The 20562-nt window shown below is 40.7% G+C and overlaps 2 protein-coding genes across 2 annotated transcripts; one reads left to right on the top strand and one right to left on the bottom strand.

Moving 5' to 3' along the window:
- The first annotated feature begins 111 nt into the window (after positions 1-111).
- LOC101160974 (cytochrome P450 2J2) lies at positions 112-5387 on the top strand. The gene is made up of 9 exons (XM_004068280.4): positions 112-748; positions 1010-1175; positions 1264-1416; positions 1489-1649; positions 1723-1896; positions 1988-2129; positions 2203-2390; positions 3647-3788; positions 3872-5387. Exons 1-9 carry the CDS (start codon positions 494-496, stop codon positions 4045-4047), a joined length of 1557 nt encoding a protein of 518 aa, XP_004068328.2. The 5' UTR covers positions 112-493; the 3' UTR covers positions 4048-5387.
- hook1 (hook microtubule tethering protein 1) lies at positions 4544-20428 on the bottom strand. Its single transcript, XM_023954468.1, has 22 exons — positions 20204-20428; positions 19528-19613; positions 17094-17166; positions 16807-16857; positions 16536-16668; positions 16334-16401; positions 16158-16220; positions 13255-13338; positions 11156-11319; positions 10933-11073; positions 10640-10841; positions 10415-10525; positions 10237-10324; positions 10096-10162; positions 9880-10020; positions 9706-9793; positions 7272-7303; positions 7094-7176; positions 6911-7011; positions 6731-6832; positions 5957-6025; positions 4544-5873 (listed from the first exon to the last, which is right to left on the bottom strand). The coding sequence occupies exons 1-22, from the start codon at positions 20246-20248 to the stop codon at positions 5715-5717; spliced, it is 2151 nt and encodes a 716-aa protein (XP_023810236.1). The 5' UTR covers positions 20249-20428; the 3' UTR covers positions 4544-5714.
- Between the last annotated feature and the right edge of the window lie 134 nt (positions 20429-20562).

The following is a 20562-nucleotide window of genomic DNA, read 5'->3' as shown; positions in this document are numbered from 1 at the left end:
TTATTTTTAATAGGATGTTAATGTACTGAAGAGACAGGAAATGTTTGCTATGACCCATAACAACAGACAGCAAAAATAATTCCAACACTCAATGGGAATTTTGGACGACCTGAAAAAGCAAAACATTCAATTTTCTCAAGCATCTGAGAGTTTGATCAAACCTCTAGAGCGTCCCCTGAGATTTGGGATGGTAGGTGCTTCCCTGGCGATGAGTCATAAATAACATTATGGTTGGAGCTCTTGAGAAACACTTTTTCTTTGACAAAAAATGTTTCCCTGCAAGTTGACCAAACTGTGCAGATGTTTTCCATCTAACCAGGAGAGGGCGGCAGTAGACCTTTGACTGTTTCTGGCAACAACCAAAAAATAAATAAAATAAAAGCAATCCCAAAATATAGAAAAATTAGTAAAGTTTCTTTCTGAAAAAAAATCTGGAGTCATTATAGTCAGCTTATTTCGATGGTACCTCCCCATCTAGAAACTGCGATGAACAATGGGAAATGAAGTCATCAACAGTTATTTGGTTTCTTTCCTGCTCTGCCCTCCTCCTGTCACGATGTGGCTGTGTGTCTGGTGCCAGTGGTGTGGTCTTACTGGGACGCTGTTCTTCATTTTCGCTGTTTTTTTCGTTTTATGTTTGGTAAAGCAGAAGGATCCTCCTCATTTCCCACCAGGACCACCAGCCCTTCCTGTTCTGGGGAACATCTTTAGCATTGATTCTAAGCAGCCTCACATTTACCTGACCAAGGTAAGTTACATCACCATGGCAGTGATTTCTTTATTTAATTTAATTTAATCCACTTTAAAGCCCATTGTAAAGTCGGGTAAAATGCAGTAGATTTAAGCGAGGTTTTCTTTTTTATGGAACTTTTAAACAGATGCCAGTTGGTGATGTGAATAAAATGCACGGAGATGCGTCACACTGTCCCTCCATCCCTGTTCCGCATGTGTGCATTCAGAGTCATGCGCTCCACAGATGGCCTCTTGTTCTCTGTTTGTGCATCCACAGCTCGCTGACGTTTATGGGAATGTGTTCTGCATCCGTCTGGGAAGACACAAAACCGTTTTTGTGACGGGCTGGAAGACGGTGAAGGAGGCTTTGGTGACACAAGCTGACAACTTTGTGGACAGGCCTTACAGCCCGATGGTGACCAGAATTTATGGAGGAAACTCAGGTGAACAGCATTGATGTATTATTCACGTGTTGCTGAACAACCAGAAGAAATACATCTACAACGTGCATATCTGACTTCCCTGTGTCAGCGGGTCTTTTCTTCAGCAATGGCTCGGTGTGGAAGAGACAGCGGCGCTTCGCCATGACCATGCTTCGCACTTTTGGCGCTGCCAAAAGCTCCACAGAGCAGAGCATCTGTGAGGAAAGCCGACATCTGCTGGAAGCAATGGAGATGGAAGGAGGTTAACATCAGAGAAACAAACATATCATTTGAAGCACAATGACCTGCTACTTGATCTGTTCTCTCTGTTCAGGAGAACCCTTTGACCCAGTCCCACTTCTGAACAAAGCTGTCTCCAACATCATCTGCCAGATCGTGTTTGGGAGGCGGTTTGACTACAGCGACACAGACTTTCAGGCCATGCTGACTAATCTAACAGACATGGCTTATCTAGAAGGCTCTGTGTGGGCTCTGGTGAGACCCAAATCAAAGTTAGAGATATTGTTAGATGAACACTGCATTTGTTTCATGTTCAGTTTGCCTACAGCTGTATGACGCCTTCCCTGCACTCATGAAATATCTGCCGGGGCCTCACAATAGCATCTTCAGCAGCTCCAAATCTTTGGAGACAACAATCAGAAGAGAGATAAACAGACACAAGCAGGACCTGGACCCCAGCAACCCTCGAGATTACATTGACAAGTTCCTCATGGAGGAGAGAGTACGCCACTCACATTAGAATCCATTAATGTTGTTGAAGACAAGAAGTCACTGTACTGACTCTAAATGCTTGTTTCTGCTCTGATCGGCAGCACAATCGAAAAATCCACTCTGGCTTTGAGGAGGAAAACCTGGTTCTCTGTTGTCTGGATCTGTTCCTGGCTGGCAGTGAAACCACCTCTAAGACCCTGCAGTGGGGGCTCATATACCTCATCACAAACCCTCACATCCAAGGTAGGCCTGGAAAAGACTCAGCTATCACAGCTGCAGACGGACCGGATGTTAATAAACGAGGTTTGTTTTGAAGATAAAGTACAGGCAGAGATGGACAGAGTGGTGGGACACAGCCGTCAGCCCACCACGGCGGACAGAACCAACATGCCGTACACAGATGCTGTCATCCACGAGATCCAGAGGATGGGGAACATCGTTCCTCTCAACGGACTCAGGATGGCGGCAAAGGACACAACGCTGGGGGGTTACATCATCCCAAAGGTGCATCTGATTTTCTGAAAACTAAAACATCATCAGCTGTTTTTACATTTCACTTTTAGTTTAGATTAGTGTAAGTTTATTTGATTTCAATCAGAAATAAAAAAATTGAAAAAAGCAAAAAACATTTATCTGACTCGACGTGATCATAAAAACTTAAATGAAAAGCCACAGAAAGAAGGCTGAAACCAATAGCATCTGCTGCTTTTCCACACAAAAACCTATTTTAGTCGGAATTTCCTGAATAAACTTACAATTACTGCAGGAATGTGATCTATTATAATTTAGTTTACTACAATAATTATGACTCGGATCATCAATTTAATCCCAAATTGTTTCAGATTTTGTGGATTTGCTAAATACAATTATAGTTCTTCATTCTTTCATTTTCCAGATTGTTCCATCAATGCTTCCCTTTCATTGTAATCCTCTTTTTCGTCACTTTGGAATCTGGATTTTTAAAATGTTTTTTTCTTGTTCATGTTGTGAGTGATTCAACAAAATAATCTAATGTTTTTTTGCAGTCACCATGTACAGAATTATTGTAGTCTGATTATTATTATGATGATAATTTATTTTGAACATACTTTAAAAGGTAAGATAGGACAAGATTTATATATATATATATATTTATATATATATATATACTAAGGGTTGAGATGAAGTTGTTCTTTTTTTCTCTTCTCTTTTCTCTATTTTGCACTGAACTGCTGTAATAATTGAATTTCCCCAACGTGGGATCCATAAAAAATATCTTATCTTATCTTAAAACCCCTATATGGTTGAACCCCCCTGTCCTGGACCAGATTTATTACCACACCAGTGAGCCCAATGTGTTATAAACCTGTTGTCTGTCTAATGAGTACACATTCAGTTTCAGATACCCATAAACACACAAATAACCACACATCGATAAAAATACACATAGAAACAAACATTCGACACACATTTGTCATGATAAAACACTCATTTAGATCCATTTAAATCTTATTTCTTAACACACTCAAATGCATGTTCACATGTAATGGATATTCATAAATATTTACAGATATACCACAGTTTATGTTTTGTAAATGTACGTATCTATCAATAATCCTAATTCTATATTTGTCATTAAATACCTTTGGTTGGACATTGGTCAACAGATGGAAACACAATCCTTATTATTTCCGTTTTGTCAAAGGGTTTACATTTTTATTTGTATTTTTCTTTTCATACATCATAAAGAATATATCTGAACATTGTGTTTTTGTGTGCAGGGCACAGCCGTGATGCCGAACCTCACCTCTGTGCTGTTTGACAAGACAGAGTGGGAAACTCCAGACAACTTCAACCCCGAACACTTCCTTGATGCTGATGGAAAACTCCTGAGGAAGGAAGCGTTTCTGCCCTTCTCTGCAGGTGACCGACACATTTGACGATCTCTGCTCTGTGGAACAGAAATCCTGCATCGGCATGTTAATACCCACAGCTGTCCTCCCCAGGAAGGCGTGCTTGTCTGGGCGAGGGCCTTGCCAGGATGGAGCTCTTCTTGTTTTTCGTCACTTTATTTCAGAGGTTTCATTTTTCGGCGGCAGCAGGAGTGGAGCTGCGTACAGAAGGAATAATTGGTGCCACTAGAACTCCACATCCTTTCCAGATCATTGCAAAGCCTCGTTGAGATGCTGCAAACATTCCTTTTTCATGAAACATCTGAATCAAACACCATTTAATAGTTTAAGTTAAGGTTAAAGTTCAGTTTATTCATAAAGCTACATTTACTGGGCCGATAAAAAAAAAGATGCCAAATAAAATAGTGGGAAAAGTCTAAATGTTATTATGCAAATCTCAGATTAATTCTTTCTTAAAATGATAGCCCATTGAACTATTTTAAATAAAGTGAATACTTGTTTGGATTTAAACTGAGAGTTAATACAATGCACGTTTTGATGATCATTTGGTCTGAAATGTTTATTATCGAATGATTAAATAAATAAAAAAAACTTTAGCATTCTCTACATTTTACTTTATAAGAATGTGGGTTATTTGCTTAAGCAATACAAGTATATTTTGATGCAAATAAACACTTAAATATTCGTTTCCTGTGTCCACTTTAATTTTTTTAACTTTCCCCCTAAAAAAAATGTACAAAAGTATACATTCACATACAAAACTGCTCCCTTTCAAAAGTTTATTTATAATTCTTAAATCAAACAGAAAAGTGTTGCACCGTCGCTCTGACCCGTGCTGCCTCAGATTGCACTTCTCTTGTGTGACAGAACAAAACCAGAACCATTTACATCAACAGTGACAAACAGACTTCATGTGACAGATCCATAATAAACACTCCACCTCCTTAGTGTTGCTCCAAACATCCAAAGCAAGAGCAGGAGACGTTTAAGCAAAGTGAAAAGGCTCAATTCATTCTGTGTGAAATCAATGGCCTTTCAATATTAGAAACAATATTCGCCTCGACTGTATTTATTTACTGCAAAGACACATGAACCACAATCATTTTTATAAATCTCATTTCACTATTTTTGTATGGACGTTAAACCTGATTCTCATTTGGATCAAAGCTGGTGTTTTAATCAGATTTACATTTCAGTGTAACATATTTTTAATTAAATAGAATCATTCTGACGACATTCTCAGTAAATAGAAAGGTCTGCTGGTTGAGAACAACACCGGTCCCGTAGAAGAACGCCATCAGAACGCCACTGACGGTGCTTAATATGACTTCAGATTTTCACAGCTTTTCAAAGGTTCCATTTTAGAATGAGACAAATAAAAAAGCTTGATGTTTGATGATCTAAAAGTTGTTGGTGGCCAGCACCAGAAGTTAGTGATTGCTCCCTAAAAAGCAGAGTGTCTCTTTCCATCACTACTGGAGAACAAAATACATTTTATAAACTTCATAAATGCCTCTACAGTCATCTCAAGTTCAGCACGAGTCACATGATTTGAATAGCGTTCATTAGTATAAAGCTCTACTCACTTAAAAAATATGAAGCGGACATTTGTCTCATTCCTGAAAAAGCATCATTCTACGTGAAGTGAGGCCAGGCTGGACTGATGCTGTGCAGCCAAGTCTAGACTAATGTGAAACCATAGAGTGGAGTGGACAGTTCCAGGCTCAGTACAATAACAACATGCCCTGCTATGACCTGTGTGTTCAGTTTCATAAATCCACATTCATCCTACTCAGATTATCTTTGACCCCTCCCCAAAAAGGCTGAGAGCACATGAGTTTAAGGCCACTTGTGTGCTCACTTGACAGAAGGAGCTAGGGCTATACATTCCTGCCTTATTTCAGAAGAATGCAGACATTTAGCCCTGATGCATGGTCTATTTGGGAGTGGGAGCAGGCACGTTGATAGAAGAAGCGCGGCGGGGCGCGTTTGAGACTTGGCGCTGCTGCGATAAGAAGGACTGGCCGGGAGAAAGTGTGTGAAAAGCAGGGCCCCCAAGGCGTGATTCGATGGCCAACTTCTGAAAGTTCAAACTCTGAGGACAGAAAAAAAAAAAAACAAGGTGACTGTCCATTTTGGATGGACTCGAAACAATCGTAAATCTGCAGCGATCTTTACCTTATTATACCAGGCGGTGACGATTAGCTTCTCCTCATACTCTCTCAATCTGGCCTGTTCACACTGACGCTAGAGTGGAACAACCCAAACAACGTTAACATACATATTAAAGCACATTGAAGATCCTAGTTCAAAAAAGCTAAACCAATTACAAAAAAACATTACATTTTAGAAACAATTACAAAAAACCCAAACAAATAAATACGAAACATTCGGGAAGGAAAAGTAATTTCCAGAAATCAAATGAAAATTTAAAAAAAGGAAATAAAAGAAACCAGAAAAGCTAGATATTATGGGAGATTGCTGATTTGAGGATGATGTCTGTCCATCATTTGAACCAAAAAATATTTGGCATAAAGTGATACTGGATGTGCTCTGTGTTAGTCATAAAACTTCTATTGGTTTGCAGGCATTGAAGGTCTATTTGAAAAAACTCAAACATCTTCATCCAGTCAGTGATGTCCCATAACACTTTCCTTTTCTGATTTCTTATTTTGTTTCCTTTTTAACATTTTAGTTTGATTTCTGGAAATTGTTTTTTTTTTTTTAGAGATTTTGTTTCTTTTTGTGAAATTATATTTTGTTTTTTGGGATTTAGTTTTGATTTTTAAAATGAAATCCTATTATTATTTGTTTTGCTTTTTAAATTTTTGCTGTGATCTTTAATAATTTTTGCATTGAGTGATTTGTAGGTGTGATTTGAACTCCAAGACCACCGTATTAAAGCTACACAGAAACATTTTCGCTTTAGCTTCAGCTGAAATAGGGGTTTACCTCCAGGGTGACGATCTGTTTGTCACGGTCAGCTAACTGGTTCCGGAGAGCCTGGATCTCAGCGGTGGCAGGATTCAACTTTGGGTCCAACGCTCGTATGACCTTTACACATGGAGGACGGATCAAACATAAATATTTGACCTTTAACTTCTTTGATTAGCAAAGACCTTTAAAACTCACATCTCTAGCTTTCTCCAGGTACATCTTGTACCTCTCCTCCATGGCCCGCATGTCATCATCTTTCTTCTTGAGAGCAGCCATGAGCTCATCGACTTTAGAGGCTTTCAAATAAAAAAGTAAAGGACTATATAGGGTTTGCATAGCAGGCAGAAGGGTGTAATGATGCAAAAGCACAATTCTTACAAGTCTGAGTGTTTTCAGGCTGTAGGTCCTCCAACAATTCTTTTTTCTTCATGATTTCATCCTGCGCCTCGTTCAGCTGGACCCTGAGGAGAAATGAGTGCTTTACTGCCCTCTAGAGGGGAAACCTATTCATTTGAGATTCCTGTTATTAGGAAAAGCCGAGGCCAAAGAGACTCACATGTGTGCATCCAGTTTTCTCTTCAGGTTTGACTAAAAAAAAAACAAAACAAAAAAAGCACTTTGTCAAAGTAAATACTAGGATCACCTGCAAAGTAATGTAAAAATAAGAAAACTGTTTGGATTGTATGTTTTGTGCATGAATTTGTCTTAAAGTGATAACCTGAGTCAATAATGTTGGCAATGATAATTTGACAAATATTTTAATAGTTATTCCTAGCTTTAACTCTAAAGCTATGTGCACACCACCCTTGGCAACTCGCGTTCAAGCTGCCCTTCAATGAATAGTCAATGTAAATCCTCGTCAATGTACCGCGTTGAAAACGTTTATGTTCACGCGTTGTTACACAAATTTCTATCGCAGTTTTTTGCTTCTAAATACAAAAAGTGTTTAAACCAGACTTTAAACCAGTCAGCTGGTAGTAGTTTATGTATGATTTGCTTTTTAATAAACAGAAGTGCCAAAAAAAAAAAAAAAAACAAGACCAACAAAGTGATCATGGAGGAGAAATGAATCATTGCAGTTTGTGTCTGGCCGGAATCCTGGGACACAGGATCTTTTCTATATTGGAATAGTTCTGTGAAAGATAAAGCCTGGAAGAAGATTAACCAGATTTGCACCGCTTTGACATTCACACCAAGCCTCTTCCAACTGTGGGTGGTGGACATGCGCTAGTACAGGGGTCGGGAACCTAAGGCTCGCGAGCCATATATGGCTCTTTTGATGGTCACATGTGGCTCGCAGACAAATCTTTAATTCAAATTTTTTTTCTTCATTAGACCAGTCTTTCTCGTGCGCGATGCGATGGCAGAGGCGCGCAGTAGTAGCGGTGCTTAGAGAGACAAATCTGCGCCAGCACTAGTATAAGTTTAAAATTGTCTATTAATTCACAGAGTTTGTACCACCCGGAAACCTGTGAATTGCCGTGCCTAAAACTGCGCGCTCCCGTCTCTGAGAAAGAGCGCGCAGTTGCGGGGACGGGATGTGTGAGGGAGAAAGCAGAGGGTGGGGCTGAGGTGTTGTGGGGACAGGCAGCAGGTGAATCGCGCAGGGATTGTAAATAGGTAAAACCCACTGCCTGTCACTAACTGCAGCGTGTGAGTGTGTGTTTGGCTCCAGGTCCGCATGTGATCAGTCTGTCTCACATCTACAAAACATTCATACCAACCTAAGATCACGTTTAAAGTCTCAACGCCTGCATGAAGCAGAAACTCACCACGTATCAACCAGACTAGACCATCAGCAAAACTACCACGAGAAATACTCATCATTTATTAGAAACAGAATAACAATGTTATTAAAAAGAATCCACAGACTTACTGTACTTTAAAAAGGTTGAAATTACATCAAATGCACACATTCACTTGTATTTTAGTTTTAAACATATTGTCGCGGACTGAGTTGGATGGCTGTTGGGCCGCGTTAAAAGTTCTGGAGTTCATTGACCGCATCAAGCAGAGAGCTGATTGGCTCTCAGTTCTGTCGCTCAGCCTGTTGTTAGGTAGTTTGGACCAATGGGGTTCAGCTATGGGCCGAATAAGGGAAAGGGGAGGGCTGCAGCGGGAGCAGGGGAATATAAAGTTGGGAGACGCGCTCTCGTCTCGTCTCGGCGGGAGAGATTCAGGAGTTGCTGAATTAATTGTTCGGCGTTTGTTGCGGTCTGCAGTAACCCGAATAAAGAACCTTAAAAGAGGTTAAGTCTCCGTGCCTCAGTGTGGGAAAGGGACACTACATTATTGTATGGCTCTTTCGAAATTACATTTCAAAATATGTGGCGTTTATGGCTCTCTTGGCCAAAAAGGTTCCCGACCCCTGCGCTAGTAGATAGTAGGAAAAGAACAAGAAGAAAGAAGTCACTCCCTACTTGTCCAGTGTGAACTAAACGCACGTTCAAGACTGTGTATTCTCGAGTCACATGCTCATTGTGAATGTAACATAAGGATTCACTTACTTTTTCTATTTACCATCTTTAAAGTCAAATACGTGTTTCATAACAATCACATTGGTCTTTTTTTTTTTACTACCATCTTGTTTAAAAATTACTAAATGCAAACCTTTTTTAAAAACAAAAGCTTGGATTGAAAAAAAAGGTTTAAACGTGAAGTTTTTGATTTGACGAGACATTATTTTCTATTGACTTGGCTCGCTTTAAATATTAATTTGCTGGGTGTGGTTTAAGGGCTGTCATCTGGACTTGGTTTTTAAAGTTAAAGACATTTCACCTCTTATCCAAAAGGCTTTGTCCATTCTGTCAATTCATAGACACAACTTCCAGAACACAATTCTTGACACCTTACATTTTACACAATTACCTTGTGCTGATTAAACATATTTAACTTTAATATATTTTTTGTGTACTACTAGACAATAAAGTCCACCAGAGCTCATCATTTAATCCCTCAACCCCGGCTCCAAGGCCTGCTGGCACACTCACATCATCAGGTTTGGCCGCCTGACTCTGCAGGGCCTTCTGCAGATCCTCTACCTGCTGCTGCAGCTCGCTGATCCGCGCTCGGCTCAGTCTGGAAACGTTCCAGTGTGCAGGTGAAGGTTAACATGCAATAGGAATACGTTTGCCAAAAGATATCCGGACATTGATTTTCTTCACCTGTTCTCAGTGTCGAGTTGACTGCACGTCTTCTTAGCTTCCTCCAGCTGGACCTGCAGATCAGTGAGCTTCTCCTGCTCATAGTCCTGCTGCTGCACCCTCAACATTTTATTCTCATGCTGCAGCTGGATGAACTTTTCCCTGAAAGTCATACAAAGCCAGCCCGCATATAAATAGAAGGATACAACTCATGTTTGTGACAGCAAAAAATATTACCTATATTCAATGGGTATTAACTCAGCTGCCAGGTTATCGTGGCTGGGGCTCCCAGAAGGAAAAATCCCTTTGTGGAAAAAGATGAGGCTTAAATCAATCTAAAGGCAGCATTGTTACTGTCAAAAGTGTGACATGAGCTACCTGCTTGAGAGAGCTGGTGCTGCTGGGCCTGAGCGCATCGCAGTTCTTCATTGATTTCCTTGAGAGAATCTCTTTCAATGATGACCCTCTATTGGAAAATTGTTGGTCAGAAGTTTTCAAGAATAGAATAGTTCAAAAGATCTATTGCTACTAATTGAGTTCAACAATTTTTTCCAACCTCCTTCTCCTTCAGCGTAGCTTCATGTTTCTCCTCCAACTTCTTCATCTCAAAAGCGAGGTTATCTGCTCGCCTCGACTCTTCAGACATTTTTTTGTGAAGCTCCTGAACCTGGAACGAAACATCAGTCCCTGTCAGCAAATCCTGTGTTAATGTTCCAAATCAATTATCTTTGAATTGTAGCTTTATTTTGGCCTGTAGCTTTTCAATTGTAGCTTTATTTACCTGTCGTTTGTATGTTTCGAGCTGTGCACGGGCAGCGTTTGCTTTGCGAAGCTCTTCCTCCAGACTGACGGTGTTTTGCATGTATGTCATATTATTTTCTTCCAGCAGTTTCATCTGCCTCTTTAGGTCACCAAGATTCTCCAACTTACGCTTGTACGTCTCGACCGAGGCCTCAAGCATCACCACCCGATCCGAGCAGTTCCTGAAACGGATGCATCTTCAGTCGGTGTTCTGGTGTTCAGAGACGGACAGAAGTTATGCGTTTGGAACAGGAACAAGGCAGAAGTGTGGACCTCAGGACGTCCAGTTCATCTTTAAGAGCGCGGGATTCCTCTGCCAGGCTGGTGAGCTCATCATTGCGGTGCTGAAGTTCTATCAGCTGCTTTTCCAGCTCCTCACAGTGGATTCGGTAATCATCCTTTGCAGCCTCCAACCTAAAATAAATAAATAAATAAATAAACTTGTAGTTTCACAGTTTTTTTCTGGATGAAATTTTGGCCACATGAATGTACACACCTGAAGTTTTCTTCCTGCAATGCTTCAAACTGCAGCTGCAGCTGACTGTGTTTTTTTCCTGAGGGTGTGCTCGGGTCATCAAACGTGTCCAGCTGATTGGCTCGGTCTGTTAGCACATCATTCTCAGCCAATAAGCTGTTTCGTTCCTCCTGAAGAGCAGTTACCTGACCACAACAAGGGCGAGTGAGAACCGCTCTCCTGAGGAGTTTCGAATCAAAAGTTAGGCTGATTAAAGTTAAATGTCCCATGCAAAGCATAGAATAGAAAACTGTCTTTAACTGTGCAATTAAGTGGTTTTCTTCCCCAGGCAGTTCAAACAAATGGCAATCAATTCATGCAGAGCACCAACAGAGGTCAAGCAAACAAGTTAATAACAGGTTAGCTTGTTCAACCAGCAGTCTAATTTATAGGCCTGTTTCACCTGCTTTGATGGTTAATACAGAAATACATCTTAATGCATAACCCCTACATTTAGGGTCATAAAAGAACAGATTGTCAAATAAAATCTCAATTGGACTCCGTTTTAACTTTGCTCTGGTGAATGGTTTGAGCTTGGGTTATCCCACAAAAGACTTTTTTTTTCTAGCTTTATTGAACAGAATATTAAAGTACAAAACACAACATGAAGGAATCAAATAGGACATTAGCCGCAATAACCAATGTTATCATTTCAAACTTATTCAATTACAGTAATTAATAGAAATAGCAGGAACATATCAATAATAGAGCTTACTGATAAGAAAATAAAATAGCTAGGAAAATATATAAAAAAGATTACAAACAAATTTTTTTACAAAACAAAATTTACTTAGAGGAGGGGATTAATTATCAAACAAAAGAGCACAATTTATTCCAGTGTTACTTGCCTTGGGTGTGTTAATCTTCTTAATGAATTCATAAAATTGAAACATCTTTAACTTAAATACACTAAAACTGGGAGTTGGATATTTTTTTTTTGTATAAAGCCATATTTTAAACAGAGTGAACATGTTGACAGTATAAAATTAAATGTTGTCGATAATTTCTGTTACCTGTATGCGTTCTTCTTCAGGAAGTAAACACTGCAGCCAAAAGTGCAGCTGACTTAAATGCTGAAGTCAACTCGTTAGACCGTACCATGTGCCTGTCTGATGTGAGGGGGGTTATCACGGCTTAGTCCCTTCAATGTTGGTTGTCTTTGTGAACCCCTTTATGTTTGACGCGGTTTAATCAAAACATATATAAACCCCTTTGTGTTAGGTTGCCAATTAGTGCTTAAAACACTAAGTACAGATTTGTTGATCTCTTTTACAGGCCTTGTGATAAAGCTCAGTTGTGGTTCTTTTTTTTTTTTGTATTTTCGAGGTAAACTAAACCACTACTTTATTAAAAAATCCCTGTTTCCTTTATTTCAAATTGCCTTTTTGTTTGAATCTTGCTAATCATAATAATCTCATCTAACAAGCTAACAGTCACGAATGAAATAATAATCGTAGTTTTCCTTTAAGAAAAAAACTAGATATGGGAGCATGGTTGTGTGCTAGCTTGTGTTTCTTTGTCTAGTTTAAAGCTTTTGTTTATTTTTTAGAAACTAAACATGCCCCTTTAAAACAATGTTAATGACTCAGAGGACCAAACTGTTGTTTTGGCAGGCAGATGTAATTACCAGAAGTTAATAAAAAGCAGAACATCATGACTTGTCCTGGATAGAAATGGTTCGTAGTCACATGTTAGCAGAGTTAGAACACACGTGTGAGCAGCTGGTGTAGAGGTGTTAAGTTCCCCCCCAGCAGTTGGACTTACCTCTCTTTGCAGACGGAAGTGATCACAAAGGTCTGTCAAGAATGCAGTTAACAGTTGATCAGTGTGTGGGTTAGCCTGTCTGCACACTGCTGAAACAGACCTTCTGGCTTGGTGGCCCAGTGAGCTCAGACTGTAAGCCCACACTCATTCTGCCACAGCAGCTCCAGACAATGAACACAAGCACTACAGAGTTACACAACTCCTGTTTAGACTGCGCCAGGGACAAATGTGTGAGCCGACACGGAGAGCTCGCTAACAGTGAGAGTCGGTGATCTTACTTTGGAGTTTGGACGAGTGTGTACAAACGGTGTCTCTACCTGCATGTCTAGCTCTTGACAGCGCTGGGTAAGGGCCTCCTTTTCTGAAAGAAGTTCAGTCAGCTCCTCCAGTGCTTTTTTAAGCTGTAAACACAAATAAGAAGTGGAATTGAAGACTTATTTATTGGCAAGTTCTAGAAAATTTCAAATGTACAAGCTCTGCAGTAATTTGAGGGTTCTTTAATATCATTTTGCACATTTTTTTGTGTGACAACTGAATGAAGCTGAACATAAAATTGATACCACTTCACAAAAACATATATTTTTTTCTTGGTGCAGCTTTTGATTGCACATGCATCCATCCATCCATCCATTTTCTTAACACGCTCAATTTCTTTTGGGGTCACAGGGATGCTGGAGCCTATCTCAGCTCCTGTTTGGTGGAGGCGGGGTTAACCCTGGCCAGGTCAATCTGTCGCAGGCCACACAATCACTGCTAGCACACTCACACCTAGACACACTTTTACAGGGTTTTTTTATCAATGGTTTTCCATAATAGTTTCCTAAATATTAACATAACTTTCCACATCATTTGCAAAACAAAAAATAAACCCTTTTGCAGACAGACTATTTTAGTCGGTGCTGCTGAATCAAAACAAGACACATATTGATGCATCCAAGTTTGTCTGGCTTGCCGTTAGAATTGCAGCTGCCGTAAAACACATTTTTTTGTGATTTCCGTTCTAAAATTGAAAAGAACTACAAACTAACTGACCTCATCTGCTCATGAAAACTATAAGCAACTAGACCTGGAAGGTCGTGAGTTCAAACCCAGGCCGGGTCATACCAAAGACTTAAAAAATGGGACCCACTGCCTCCCTGCTTGACATTCATTATTAAGGGGTTGGATTTGGGGGTTTGAACCACCAAATGGTTCCTGAGCGCGGCTGTGTCTCCTGCTCACTGCCCCCCCAGGGGATGGGTCAATTGCGGAGAACAAACGTCACACACCTAGGTGTGTGACAGATAATGGGACTTTAACTTTAACTACTTGAACTGTATCTTTTAGTCTATGGCAGTGCTTCTCAATTATTTTTTGCAAGGCCCCCCTAGGAAAAAGAAAATGTTTCGCCCCCCCCCCCCCCCCCCCCCAACCCCCACCCCCCACCCCCCAACCCCCACCCCCCACCCCCCATCCCCCACCCACCCACACACATTCGCTGCGGTGACAATATATTAGGTTAGTATCTATAAAAATTGTGTAAGTATATCTAAAATTGTATCTTTTAACATTTACAAAAGAAAAAAAGCAATATAAAAAAAACACACTTTTATTTCAGACTCAGATGTGGTCCATAGAAGAAGATACAAATACAGTATACATAATAAAAAGTAAAAAGATATAAATTAAAAAGAGTATAATCGCTGTATCCAGTGTTTCTTCAGGGCAGAAGTGTAGCGGCATGAGCTTCTTTTGGGATCAGTCAGAGACATGATAATTGAGTTCTTAGATTTGTCCAGGCGTTCCATAAGGCCGTATGTAAGCTTACGCAGTAGTGCTTCGCAGGTGGGGATGTGAGCATTCACAAATAGCTGCAATATAAATCCACTTTCAACAAATATTAACTTTATGTAGCCACACAGAAACCCTGTTATAGTCTAAAACAGAAAAAAAGCTTAAAGTGCCTGAAATAAAAAAAATATCTGTCAGTCCTTAGTTAAACTAGAAACATATTGATATCAATGTCAATATGTATTCTTTACCCAACGTTTTTCTCTCTAATGTTTGTGGATAAAATGATTAGAACAAACAGACTGGTGATACCGTGATGAGCACATAAGGAAAATGGATCGTGTCTGTGACACGGACATATTGTGGCTTTTCAATTTTTAATTGCAGCTCATTTTATAGTTTTGATAAGCGGATTAGGTTAGAGCCCAGCCTGTTTGGAGTTCTTTGCTTTTGTGGTTCTTCAAAATATTAGAACAAAGATCCCCCATAGGTGTTTGTTTTTAATACACAAGACAATTATAAAGATGATCACCCTTTTTATCCTTTTTTTCAATTGAATGCTACATGCTTCCAAAGTAACGCCATCATTAACTGTCGCTGTTTCTTCCCCTCATCCGCCCCGCTTCTCTCATGCTGCTGATGTTGAAGGACTTGGAGCAAAGTCTGCATATTTGCTCATTTGTGGTCAGGGTCTTTCAGTTGCCACATCTGATACCTCTCCTTGAAAAGCCACTTGTTGTTAAAGCTACATTTTGTAGCATTTCACAATCCATCATGCGGTGAACTGATGACAACTCGACCCGCTTTACAGCAACGTTAACTCCCATCCCCGATAGCGTGAGGTTGAACGTTCATCGCAATTTACATTTCAATCTCATGTTAAATTCTTCTATTTCCTAATGTATTTTTCCATCCGTAATATTAAAATTTCACGACTTTGACAAAACTTTACAGAAGATGTCGTTTTTCACGCTTTTCCAGGACCTATTGCTTTTTTTAATTTCCCAAACTTTTCCAGGTTTTTTTCATGACCGTGCGAACCCTACTTTTAGAGTAACCAATCAATGTCTGAAGCCTGTTTTTGGACTGTGGGAGGAAGCCAGAGTGCCCGGAGAAAATCCACACATGCATAGCGAGAACGTGCAACCTCCACACAGAAATGTTGCCACCGGGATTTGAAGAAGGGCCATCTATTGGTGATGCCAGAGCGCTAACCACTGTGCCACAGAGCAGCCCTGCATTTCCATCCTTTAATGCCTTTTCTGAACATGACCTGATTGGCTACATGTGTAAAGTGGTTCATCTTCCACTTAAAAGATACAGATGAAGGGGGGCCTGCCATGAGGAATGCTGCTGAGAAGGTGTTGGATAAAAGTTGCTGCTTCATGGAAGATGACTTGTCCTCTATCTGCCTGTTCTGTGTCTCCATAAATGTGGCAACAATACTGACCTGCTGTTCCAAGTCCCCTGACAGCTCTGCTGCAAATGGACTGGTGGTTTCTTTACTCATGAGCTGAAGAGAAAAAAAAGCCAAAGAGCTGCAGTTTTGCTGCATGCAAATGTTCACTATCATCTTCAGAAAAGCTCCTCTGTGTCAGCTTAACAGCTCTAATCTGAGTGACTGACCTCTTGGATGGCTGTCATGACAACATGCTGCACAGACTCCTCCAAAGTCATGATGATCTGAATGTATTCTGAAAAAAAATATCAAGCGTGTGTAACTTCATAATGCAAAAGTGACTGGATTCTGACTTTTCGGCAACACTGCAAACAGTAAGCAGATGTGTTTGCTCTTTGCTTTTGTGGACAATTTGAAACGCAGTCATACCTTGTTTCCGCTCACATCTGACAGCACAGCCCAGGATGAGCTGCAGCAACCTCCCCAGCTCCACCGGGTCGGCGTGCTCAGCCACCAGGGACAAATCAGGTACAGGAAAGTCTGAGATGTCCTGGGATAAAACCTGGTGGTTCACAAACAGAAATCTGTGAGATGCATTTGAAGAGACTTGATCATTGAAAAGTCCCCAGTATGAAGCAGGACGATGTGTAGAACGCTGCTTCGAAATGATGAGGTAACAGGGATGTACCGTATTTCCTACCTCTTTATAATAGTCAACAACCATCTGAAGGATCTTCTTCAGGTTGCTCATCTGAGAACAGAACAAAACCTTTATTTAAACTTGGGAATCACAGGGGGAATAAAGAGACCTGAACAGCTGACAAATGTCAAAAAAAACACCCACATGAACACATTCAGATAGTGAGATTGCAGTCAGAAGTCAGAGGCAGCACCACTGAAGCAGCTGACAGTGTCACAAACACAGAGATGGAGCAAAATATGTAGAGTCAGATGAGACAGCGAGCAGAGCATAGGAGTGTTTGGCACCTTCAGCCTCCAGTTGTCCTCCACGTCTGTTTTGATGCGACTGAGCCATCCCTCGTTGAACCATGCAGGGTCTCTGCAGCAAATATAGCAAAAAAATGTATGGATCTGGTTTCATGACTTCTTACATTTATCCCATTTTCAAATTCCTGAAGGGGATCTGCTAAAACCTAGAAAGTGTTTTAGATTTTGTACATAATATTAAACATGTGAACATAGTGAGAAGCATGAGGGGTTTCACCCAAACTTCGAAGTCACATTCAGAGCAGCTCCGAAGGGAATTTACAAAACGACGTAACTAGCTAAAACCAAAATTGGTTTAATCAAGCTGGTATCAAGACAAGCTTACACTCTGTCTAAAATCCAGTTTAGATATCCTGAACTGGATTGCTCAAGATTCCCCCAGCAACGCAGCCCTGCATTACCTACTGTAGGTAGTGCGTCCACAGAGAGTTCCTCATGTGGATCATCTGGCAAAAAAACAACAATCAAGTCTTCACTTACTAACCCCGAAAGGAAGCTTTAATATTTGAAGTGATCAATAAAAGATTGTATCTAGTCTAACGCTTAGGGGTCCAACGTTTCATTTTAACAATTCGATTCATTAGTTTCCTAAAGTTCAGCCCACTGTTGTTTTTCCAAAATAATCTGAATGGAACATTATTAGAACATTCTGGCACACTGGATGGTCACATGACTTTGCTAAATTCAAAGTGTTTCCACACATTGGTCTGGAATAATTGTTTGGTTTGCAAAGATCAATATAATTTATTTATGTCATTTTGAAATGACTTTATAATGGTCAGTGGCGGTTCTACACTGACTTACTCCCTGGGCGAGTAACCCCACAGGCGCCCCCCCCCCTCCCCCCCGCACACCTACAAAATTTGACAACATCCTGTTGTGTTCCCTATCTTCTATTTAGCTATTTTACACAAAAAAATGCATGAATGTTCTAGACTCATATTACGGGGGGGTCAAACTAAGTCACACAGGGGGCCTAAGTTAAAAACACGCTTAAGGTTTTGGGCCGAAGAAGATAAACATTTAATGAACACACTAAAGCTAAACTTTTAAACCTTTTAAACTGAACTTTTTGAACATAAATATGAATAAAAACAGGAACAGTTAAACCTTAAATAATATGTTGCTCCCCATAGAAATATATTCTGTCAAAATTATACAAATATGAACATGCTGCAGAACAAAACAAAGAAAGCCTGGAAATATTAATAAGAAATTACAAATCAAATAATTCCATTTTTTTTGCTCTTTTATCATTTTTTAGAGCATTTTTTTTTAGAGCTGGACTCCTGCTTCATTTTTAACAATAATTTCTTAATGTGTGACGCCCTGTGTGTGTCTTTGTGAAACATATCAGAGGGATTAGATCTAAAAAAAAAACTTATTGTGATTAATATGTTTAGGTCTTATAAAACATTAAAGACTAAATCATAGAACTCGTCAGTGGGATTACTCCAAAAATATTTGGCATTTCCCTAAATTTGTGCAACACCAACAGCAGAAATCCTCCAAAAAACCTCAATCCATAAAAAATGGTCTGCGCTCATCCCCCCTCCCCCTCCCCTTCCCTCTGACACACGCGGCTCCGTCTCTATGACGGGAGGCGCAGCTGCGGCTCAGAGTTGATTGTCAGATAGAAAAAGACTCCCCTCACGCCTGTTAGTGTGATTCAGCCAGCCACCGGCGAGTTGCGCCCCCCTCTCGAGTTTTTTGACTAATGTTCCAAAGACTACAGCAAAGAGGTGTGGCCGCAAGCGTCTTGCAGCAGAGGGCGGTGGTCACGTGCGTGTCGGGTCTGCCGTGTCAGAGCAAAGTATTGTGGGAAATAATCCCCATTGCCTGCTTTTGTCGAAATTGAGTTGAGCACGGGTGTTTGTTCTGCCCAATTCCTTTTCATGTGCCTGTTTTACGTTTTTTCACTCTGAGTTATTTCATCTTTTATTTTTTTTTTTTTTTTTTTTTGCACCATAACTGTGAAGAGCAAAGAGGATGAAGACATTCTTAACAGTCTGATGTGTTAAAGTAGAAGTGTTAAGTGTCGGCAGCTGAAGCAATTTCAAATTAAAAGCTGCAAGCTTCCTCTTTGAATATCGTAGCACAATATGAGTAACGCATATGAGTAACGCACGCATCGGGCACGGCAAATGCCGCCCCCTATGAAGTGCCGCCCTGGGCGACCGCCCACATCGCCCATATCTAAAACCGCCACTGATAATGGTATAAGTCAACTTGCCTGAGACAGATCGGTGTGGTTTGATCACAGGAATAAAAAGCGATTAATCCTGACACCCCAACTAATACTTATTTACATCCATTTTGCTTTCAAATGCTTCCTGCTGCTCCAATGTACTAACTGCAAAGACTGAAATGACAAACCCAGTTCCAGGTGCGTAGTGCTGAGGTGCCCACTTACATCTGATGCAGGGCTTGGGACATTGCGGCTCCAGTGGTGAGCTCCTCCACTCTTATGCAGGGTGCGGGAGTGTTGAAGGTCTGCAGCTGCGCAGCAGCACGAGGTCAACAACATGGGAAGAGGAGAAAAGAAGCAATTATGATCAGGGCATTTAAAAAAAACACATTTGAAATCACTCTGACACTAACCACTGATTTTTGTTTTTGTGCTCTTTTTGCAGGGTTCGAGAAATATATAGAGTTATAATGGTTTACTTTTACATTAATTAAAGAGCCCCATCAGGCAGCATCAGCGTTTGTATTTCACCACTTTCCTTGTTTAATCTGCTTCACCATATTATTGCAAAGAGCAACATTCCGCATATATATCCCTCCTAATTGGATTAGAAGTGGAGGACATAGCTGCCTTTGTGTTGGCTGGGTGTTAAGTTACAGAGTACGGCTCGTGCCGATGGGCGCGAGGACATTTCGACTCCTCAACAACCCCCTGCGTATTTCGCTGTTATTACGGATGCTGCTCCTGCGGGGACCCGCTCGTGAGAGGAAATCTTTCTCCGAGCTATGCGTTCACTACGGCGCTTCCTCCTCCTGACTCTGAAGTCCGAAACCAAAGACATATCGAGCGCGAGCCTTCTAAAAATACAAATAATAATAATAAATCGGTTTCTTGAACTCACCCATATTATAAGGCTCTCGACCAACGCACTTCTGCTGTCTTCCATGTATCCCCCTCTTAGCTGTAGGGTTAAATAGTCCCCTTTTACCTGTCAGCAAACCTCTTCCGCTCCTTTCCTCCGCATTTGACCTCACCTGCTGCCAAAGGTATATTTCTTACGAGGAAAACGTAACGTGACGAGACACATATTCCTTTCCGTCATTAACAAACGTAAAGCATACGGGAATGGGGCAGCTCGGAGTCGCTATTTACGTCGCATCTCCAGCGTAGAGGGTTGGGCTGCTGGTAGGCGGATGGATACATGTCTGAGCCAATCAGAAAGGAGATCAATGATTGATAGCGGTTTAACTGTTTACAGAC

Source organism: Oryzias latipes, chromosome 4, assembly GCF_002234675.1.
Source record: "Oryzias latipes chromosome 4, ASM223467v1".
Lineage (NCBI taxonomy): Eukaryota > Metazoa > Chordata > Actinopteri > Beloniformes > Adrianichthyidae > Oryzias > Oryzias latipes.
The sequence above is the reverse complement of the archived record's forward strand: the minus strand, read 5'-3'. Positions and strand labels throughout refer to the sequence as shown.

What these genes read in the sequence shown, in the direction of transcription:
- LOC101160974 (XM_004068280.4), top strand. Translation starts at nt 494, where the DNA reads ATGGGAAATGAAGTCATCAACAGTTATTTGGTTTCTTTCCTGCTCTGC. An exon ending in GGGGTTACATCATCCCAAAG is followed by an intron (nt 2,391 to 3,646) that starts GTGCATCTGATT and finishes TTTTGTGTGCAG; the next exon opens with GGCACAGCCGTGATGCCGAA. An exon ending in GTTTCTGCCCTTCTCTGCAG is followed by an intron (nt 3,789 to 3,871) that starts GTGACCGACACA and finishes TGTCCTCCCCAG; the next exon opens with GAAGGCGTGCTTGTCTGGGC.
- hook1 (XM_023954468.1), bottom strand. Translation starts at nt 20,248, where the DNA reads ATGGAAGACAGCAGAAGTGCGTTGGTCGAGAGCCTTATAATATGG. An exon ending in AGGCGGCCAAACCTGATGAT is followed by an intron (nt 7,304 to 9,705) that starts GTGAGTGTGCCA and finishes TTTTTTTTTTAG; the next exon opens with TCAAACCTGAAGAGAAAACT. An exon ending in AACAGATCGTCACCCTGGAG is followed by an intron (nt 6,026 to 6,730) that starts GTAAACCCCTAT and finishes GTTCCACTCTAG; the next exon opens with CGTCAGTGTGAACAGGCCAG.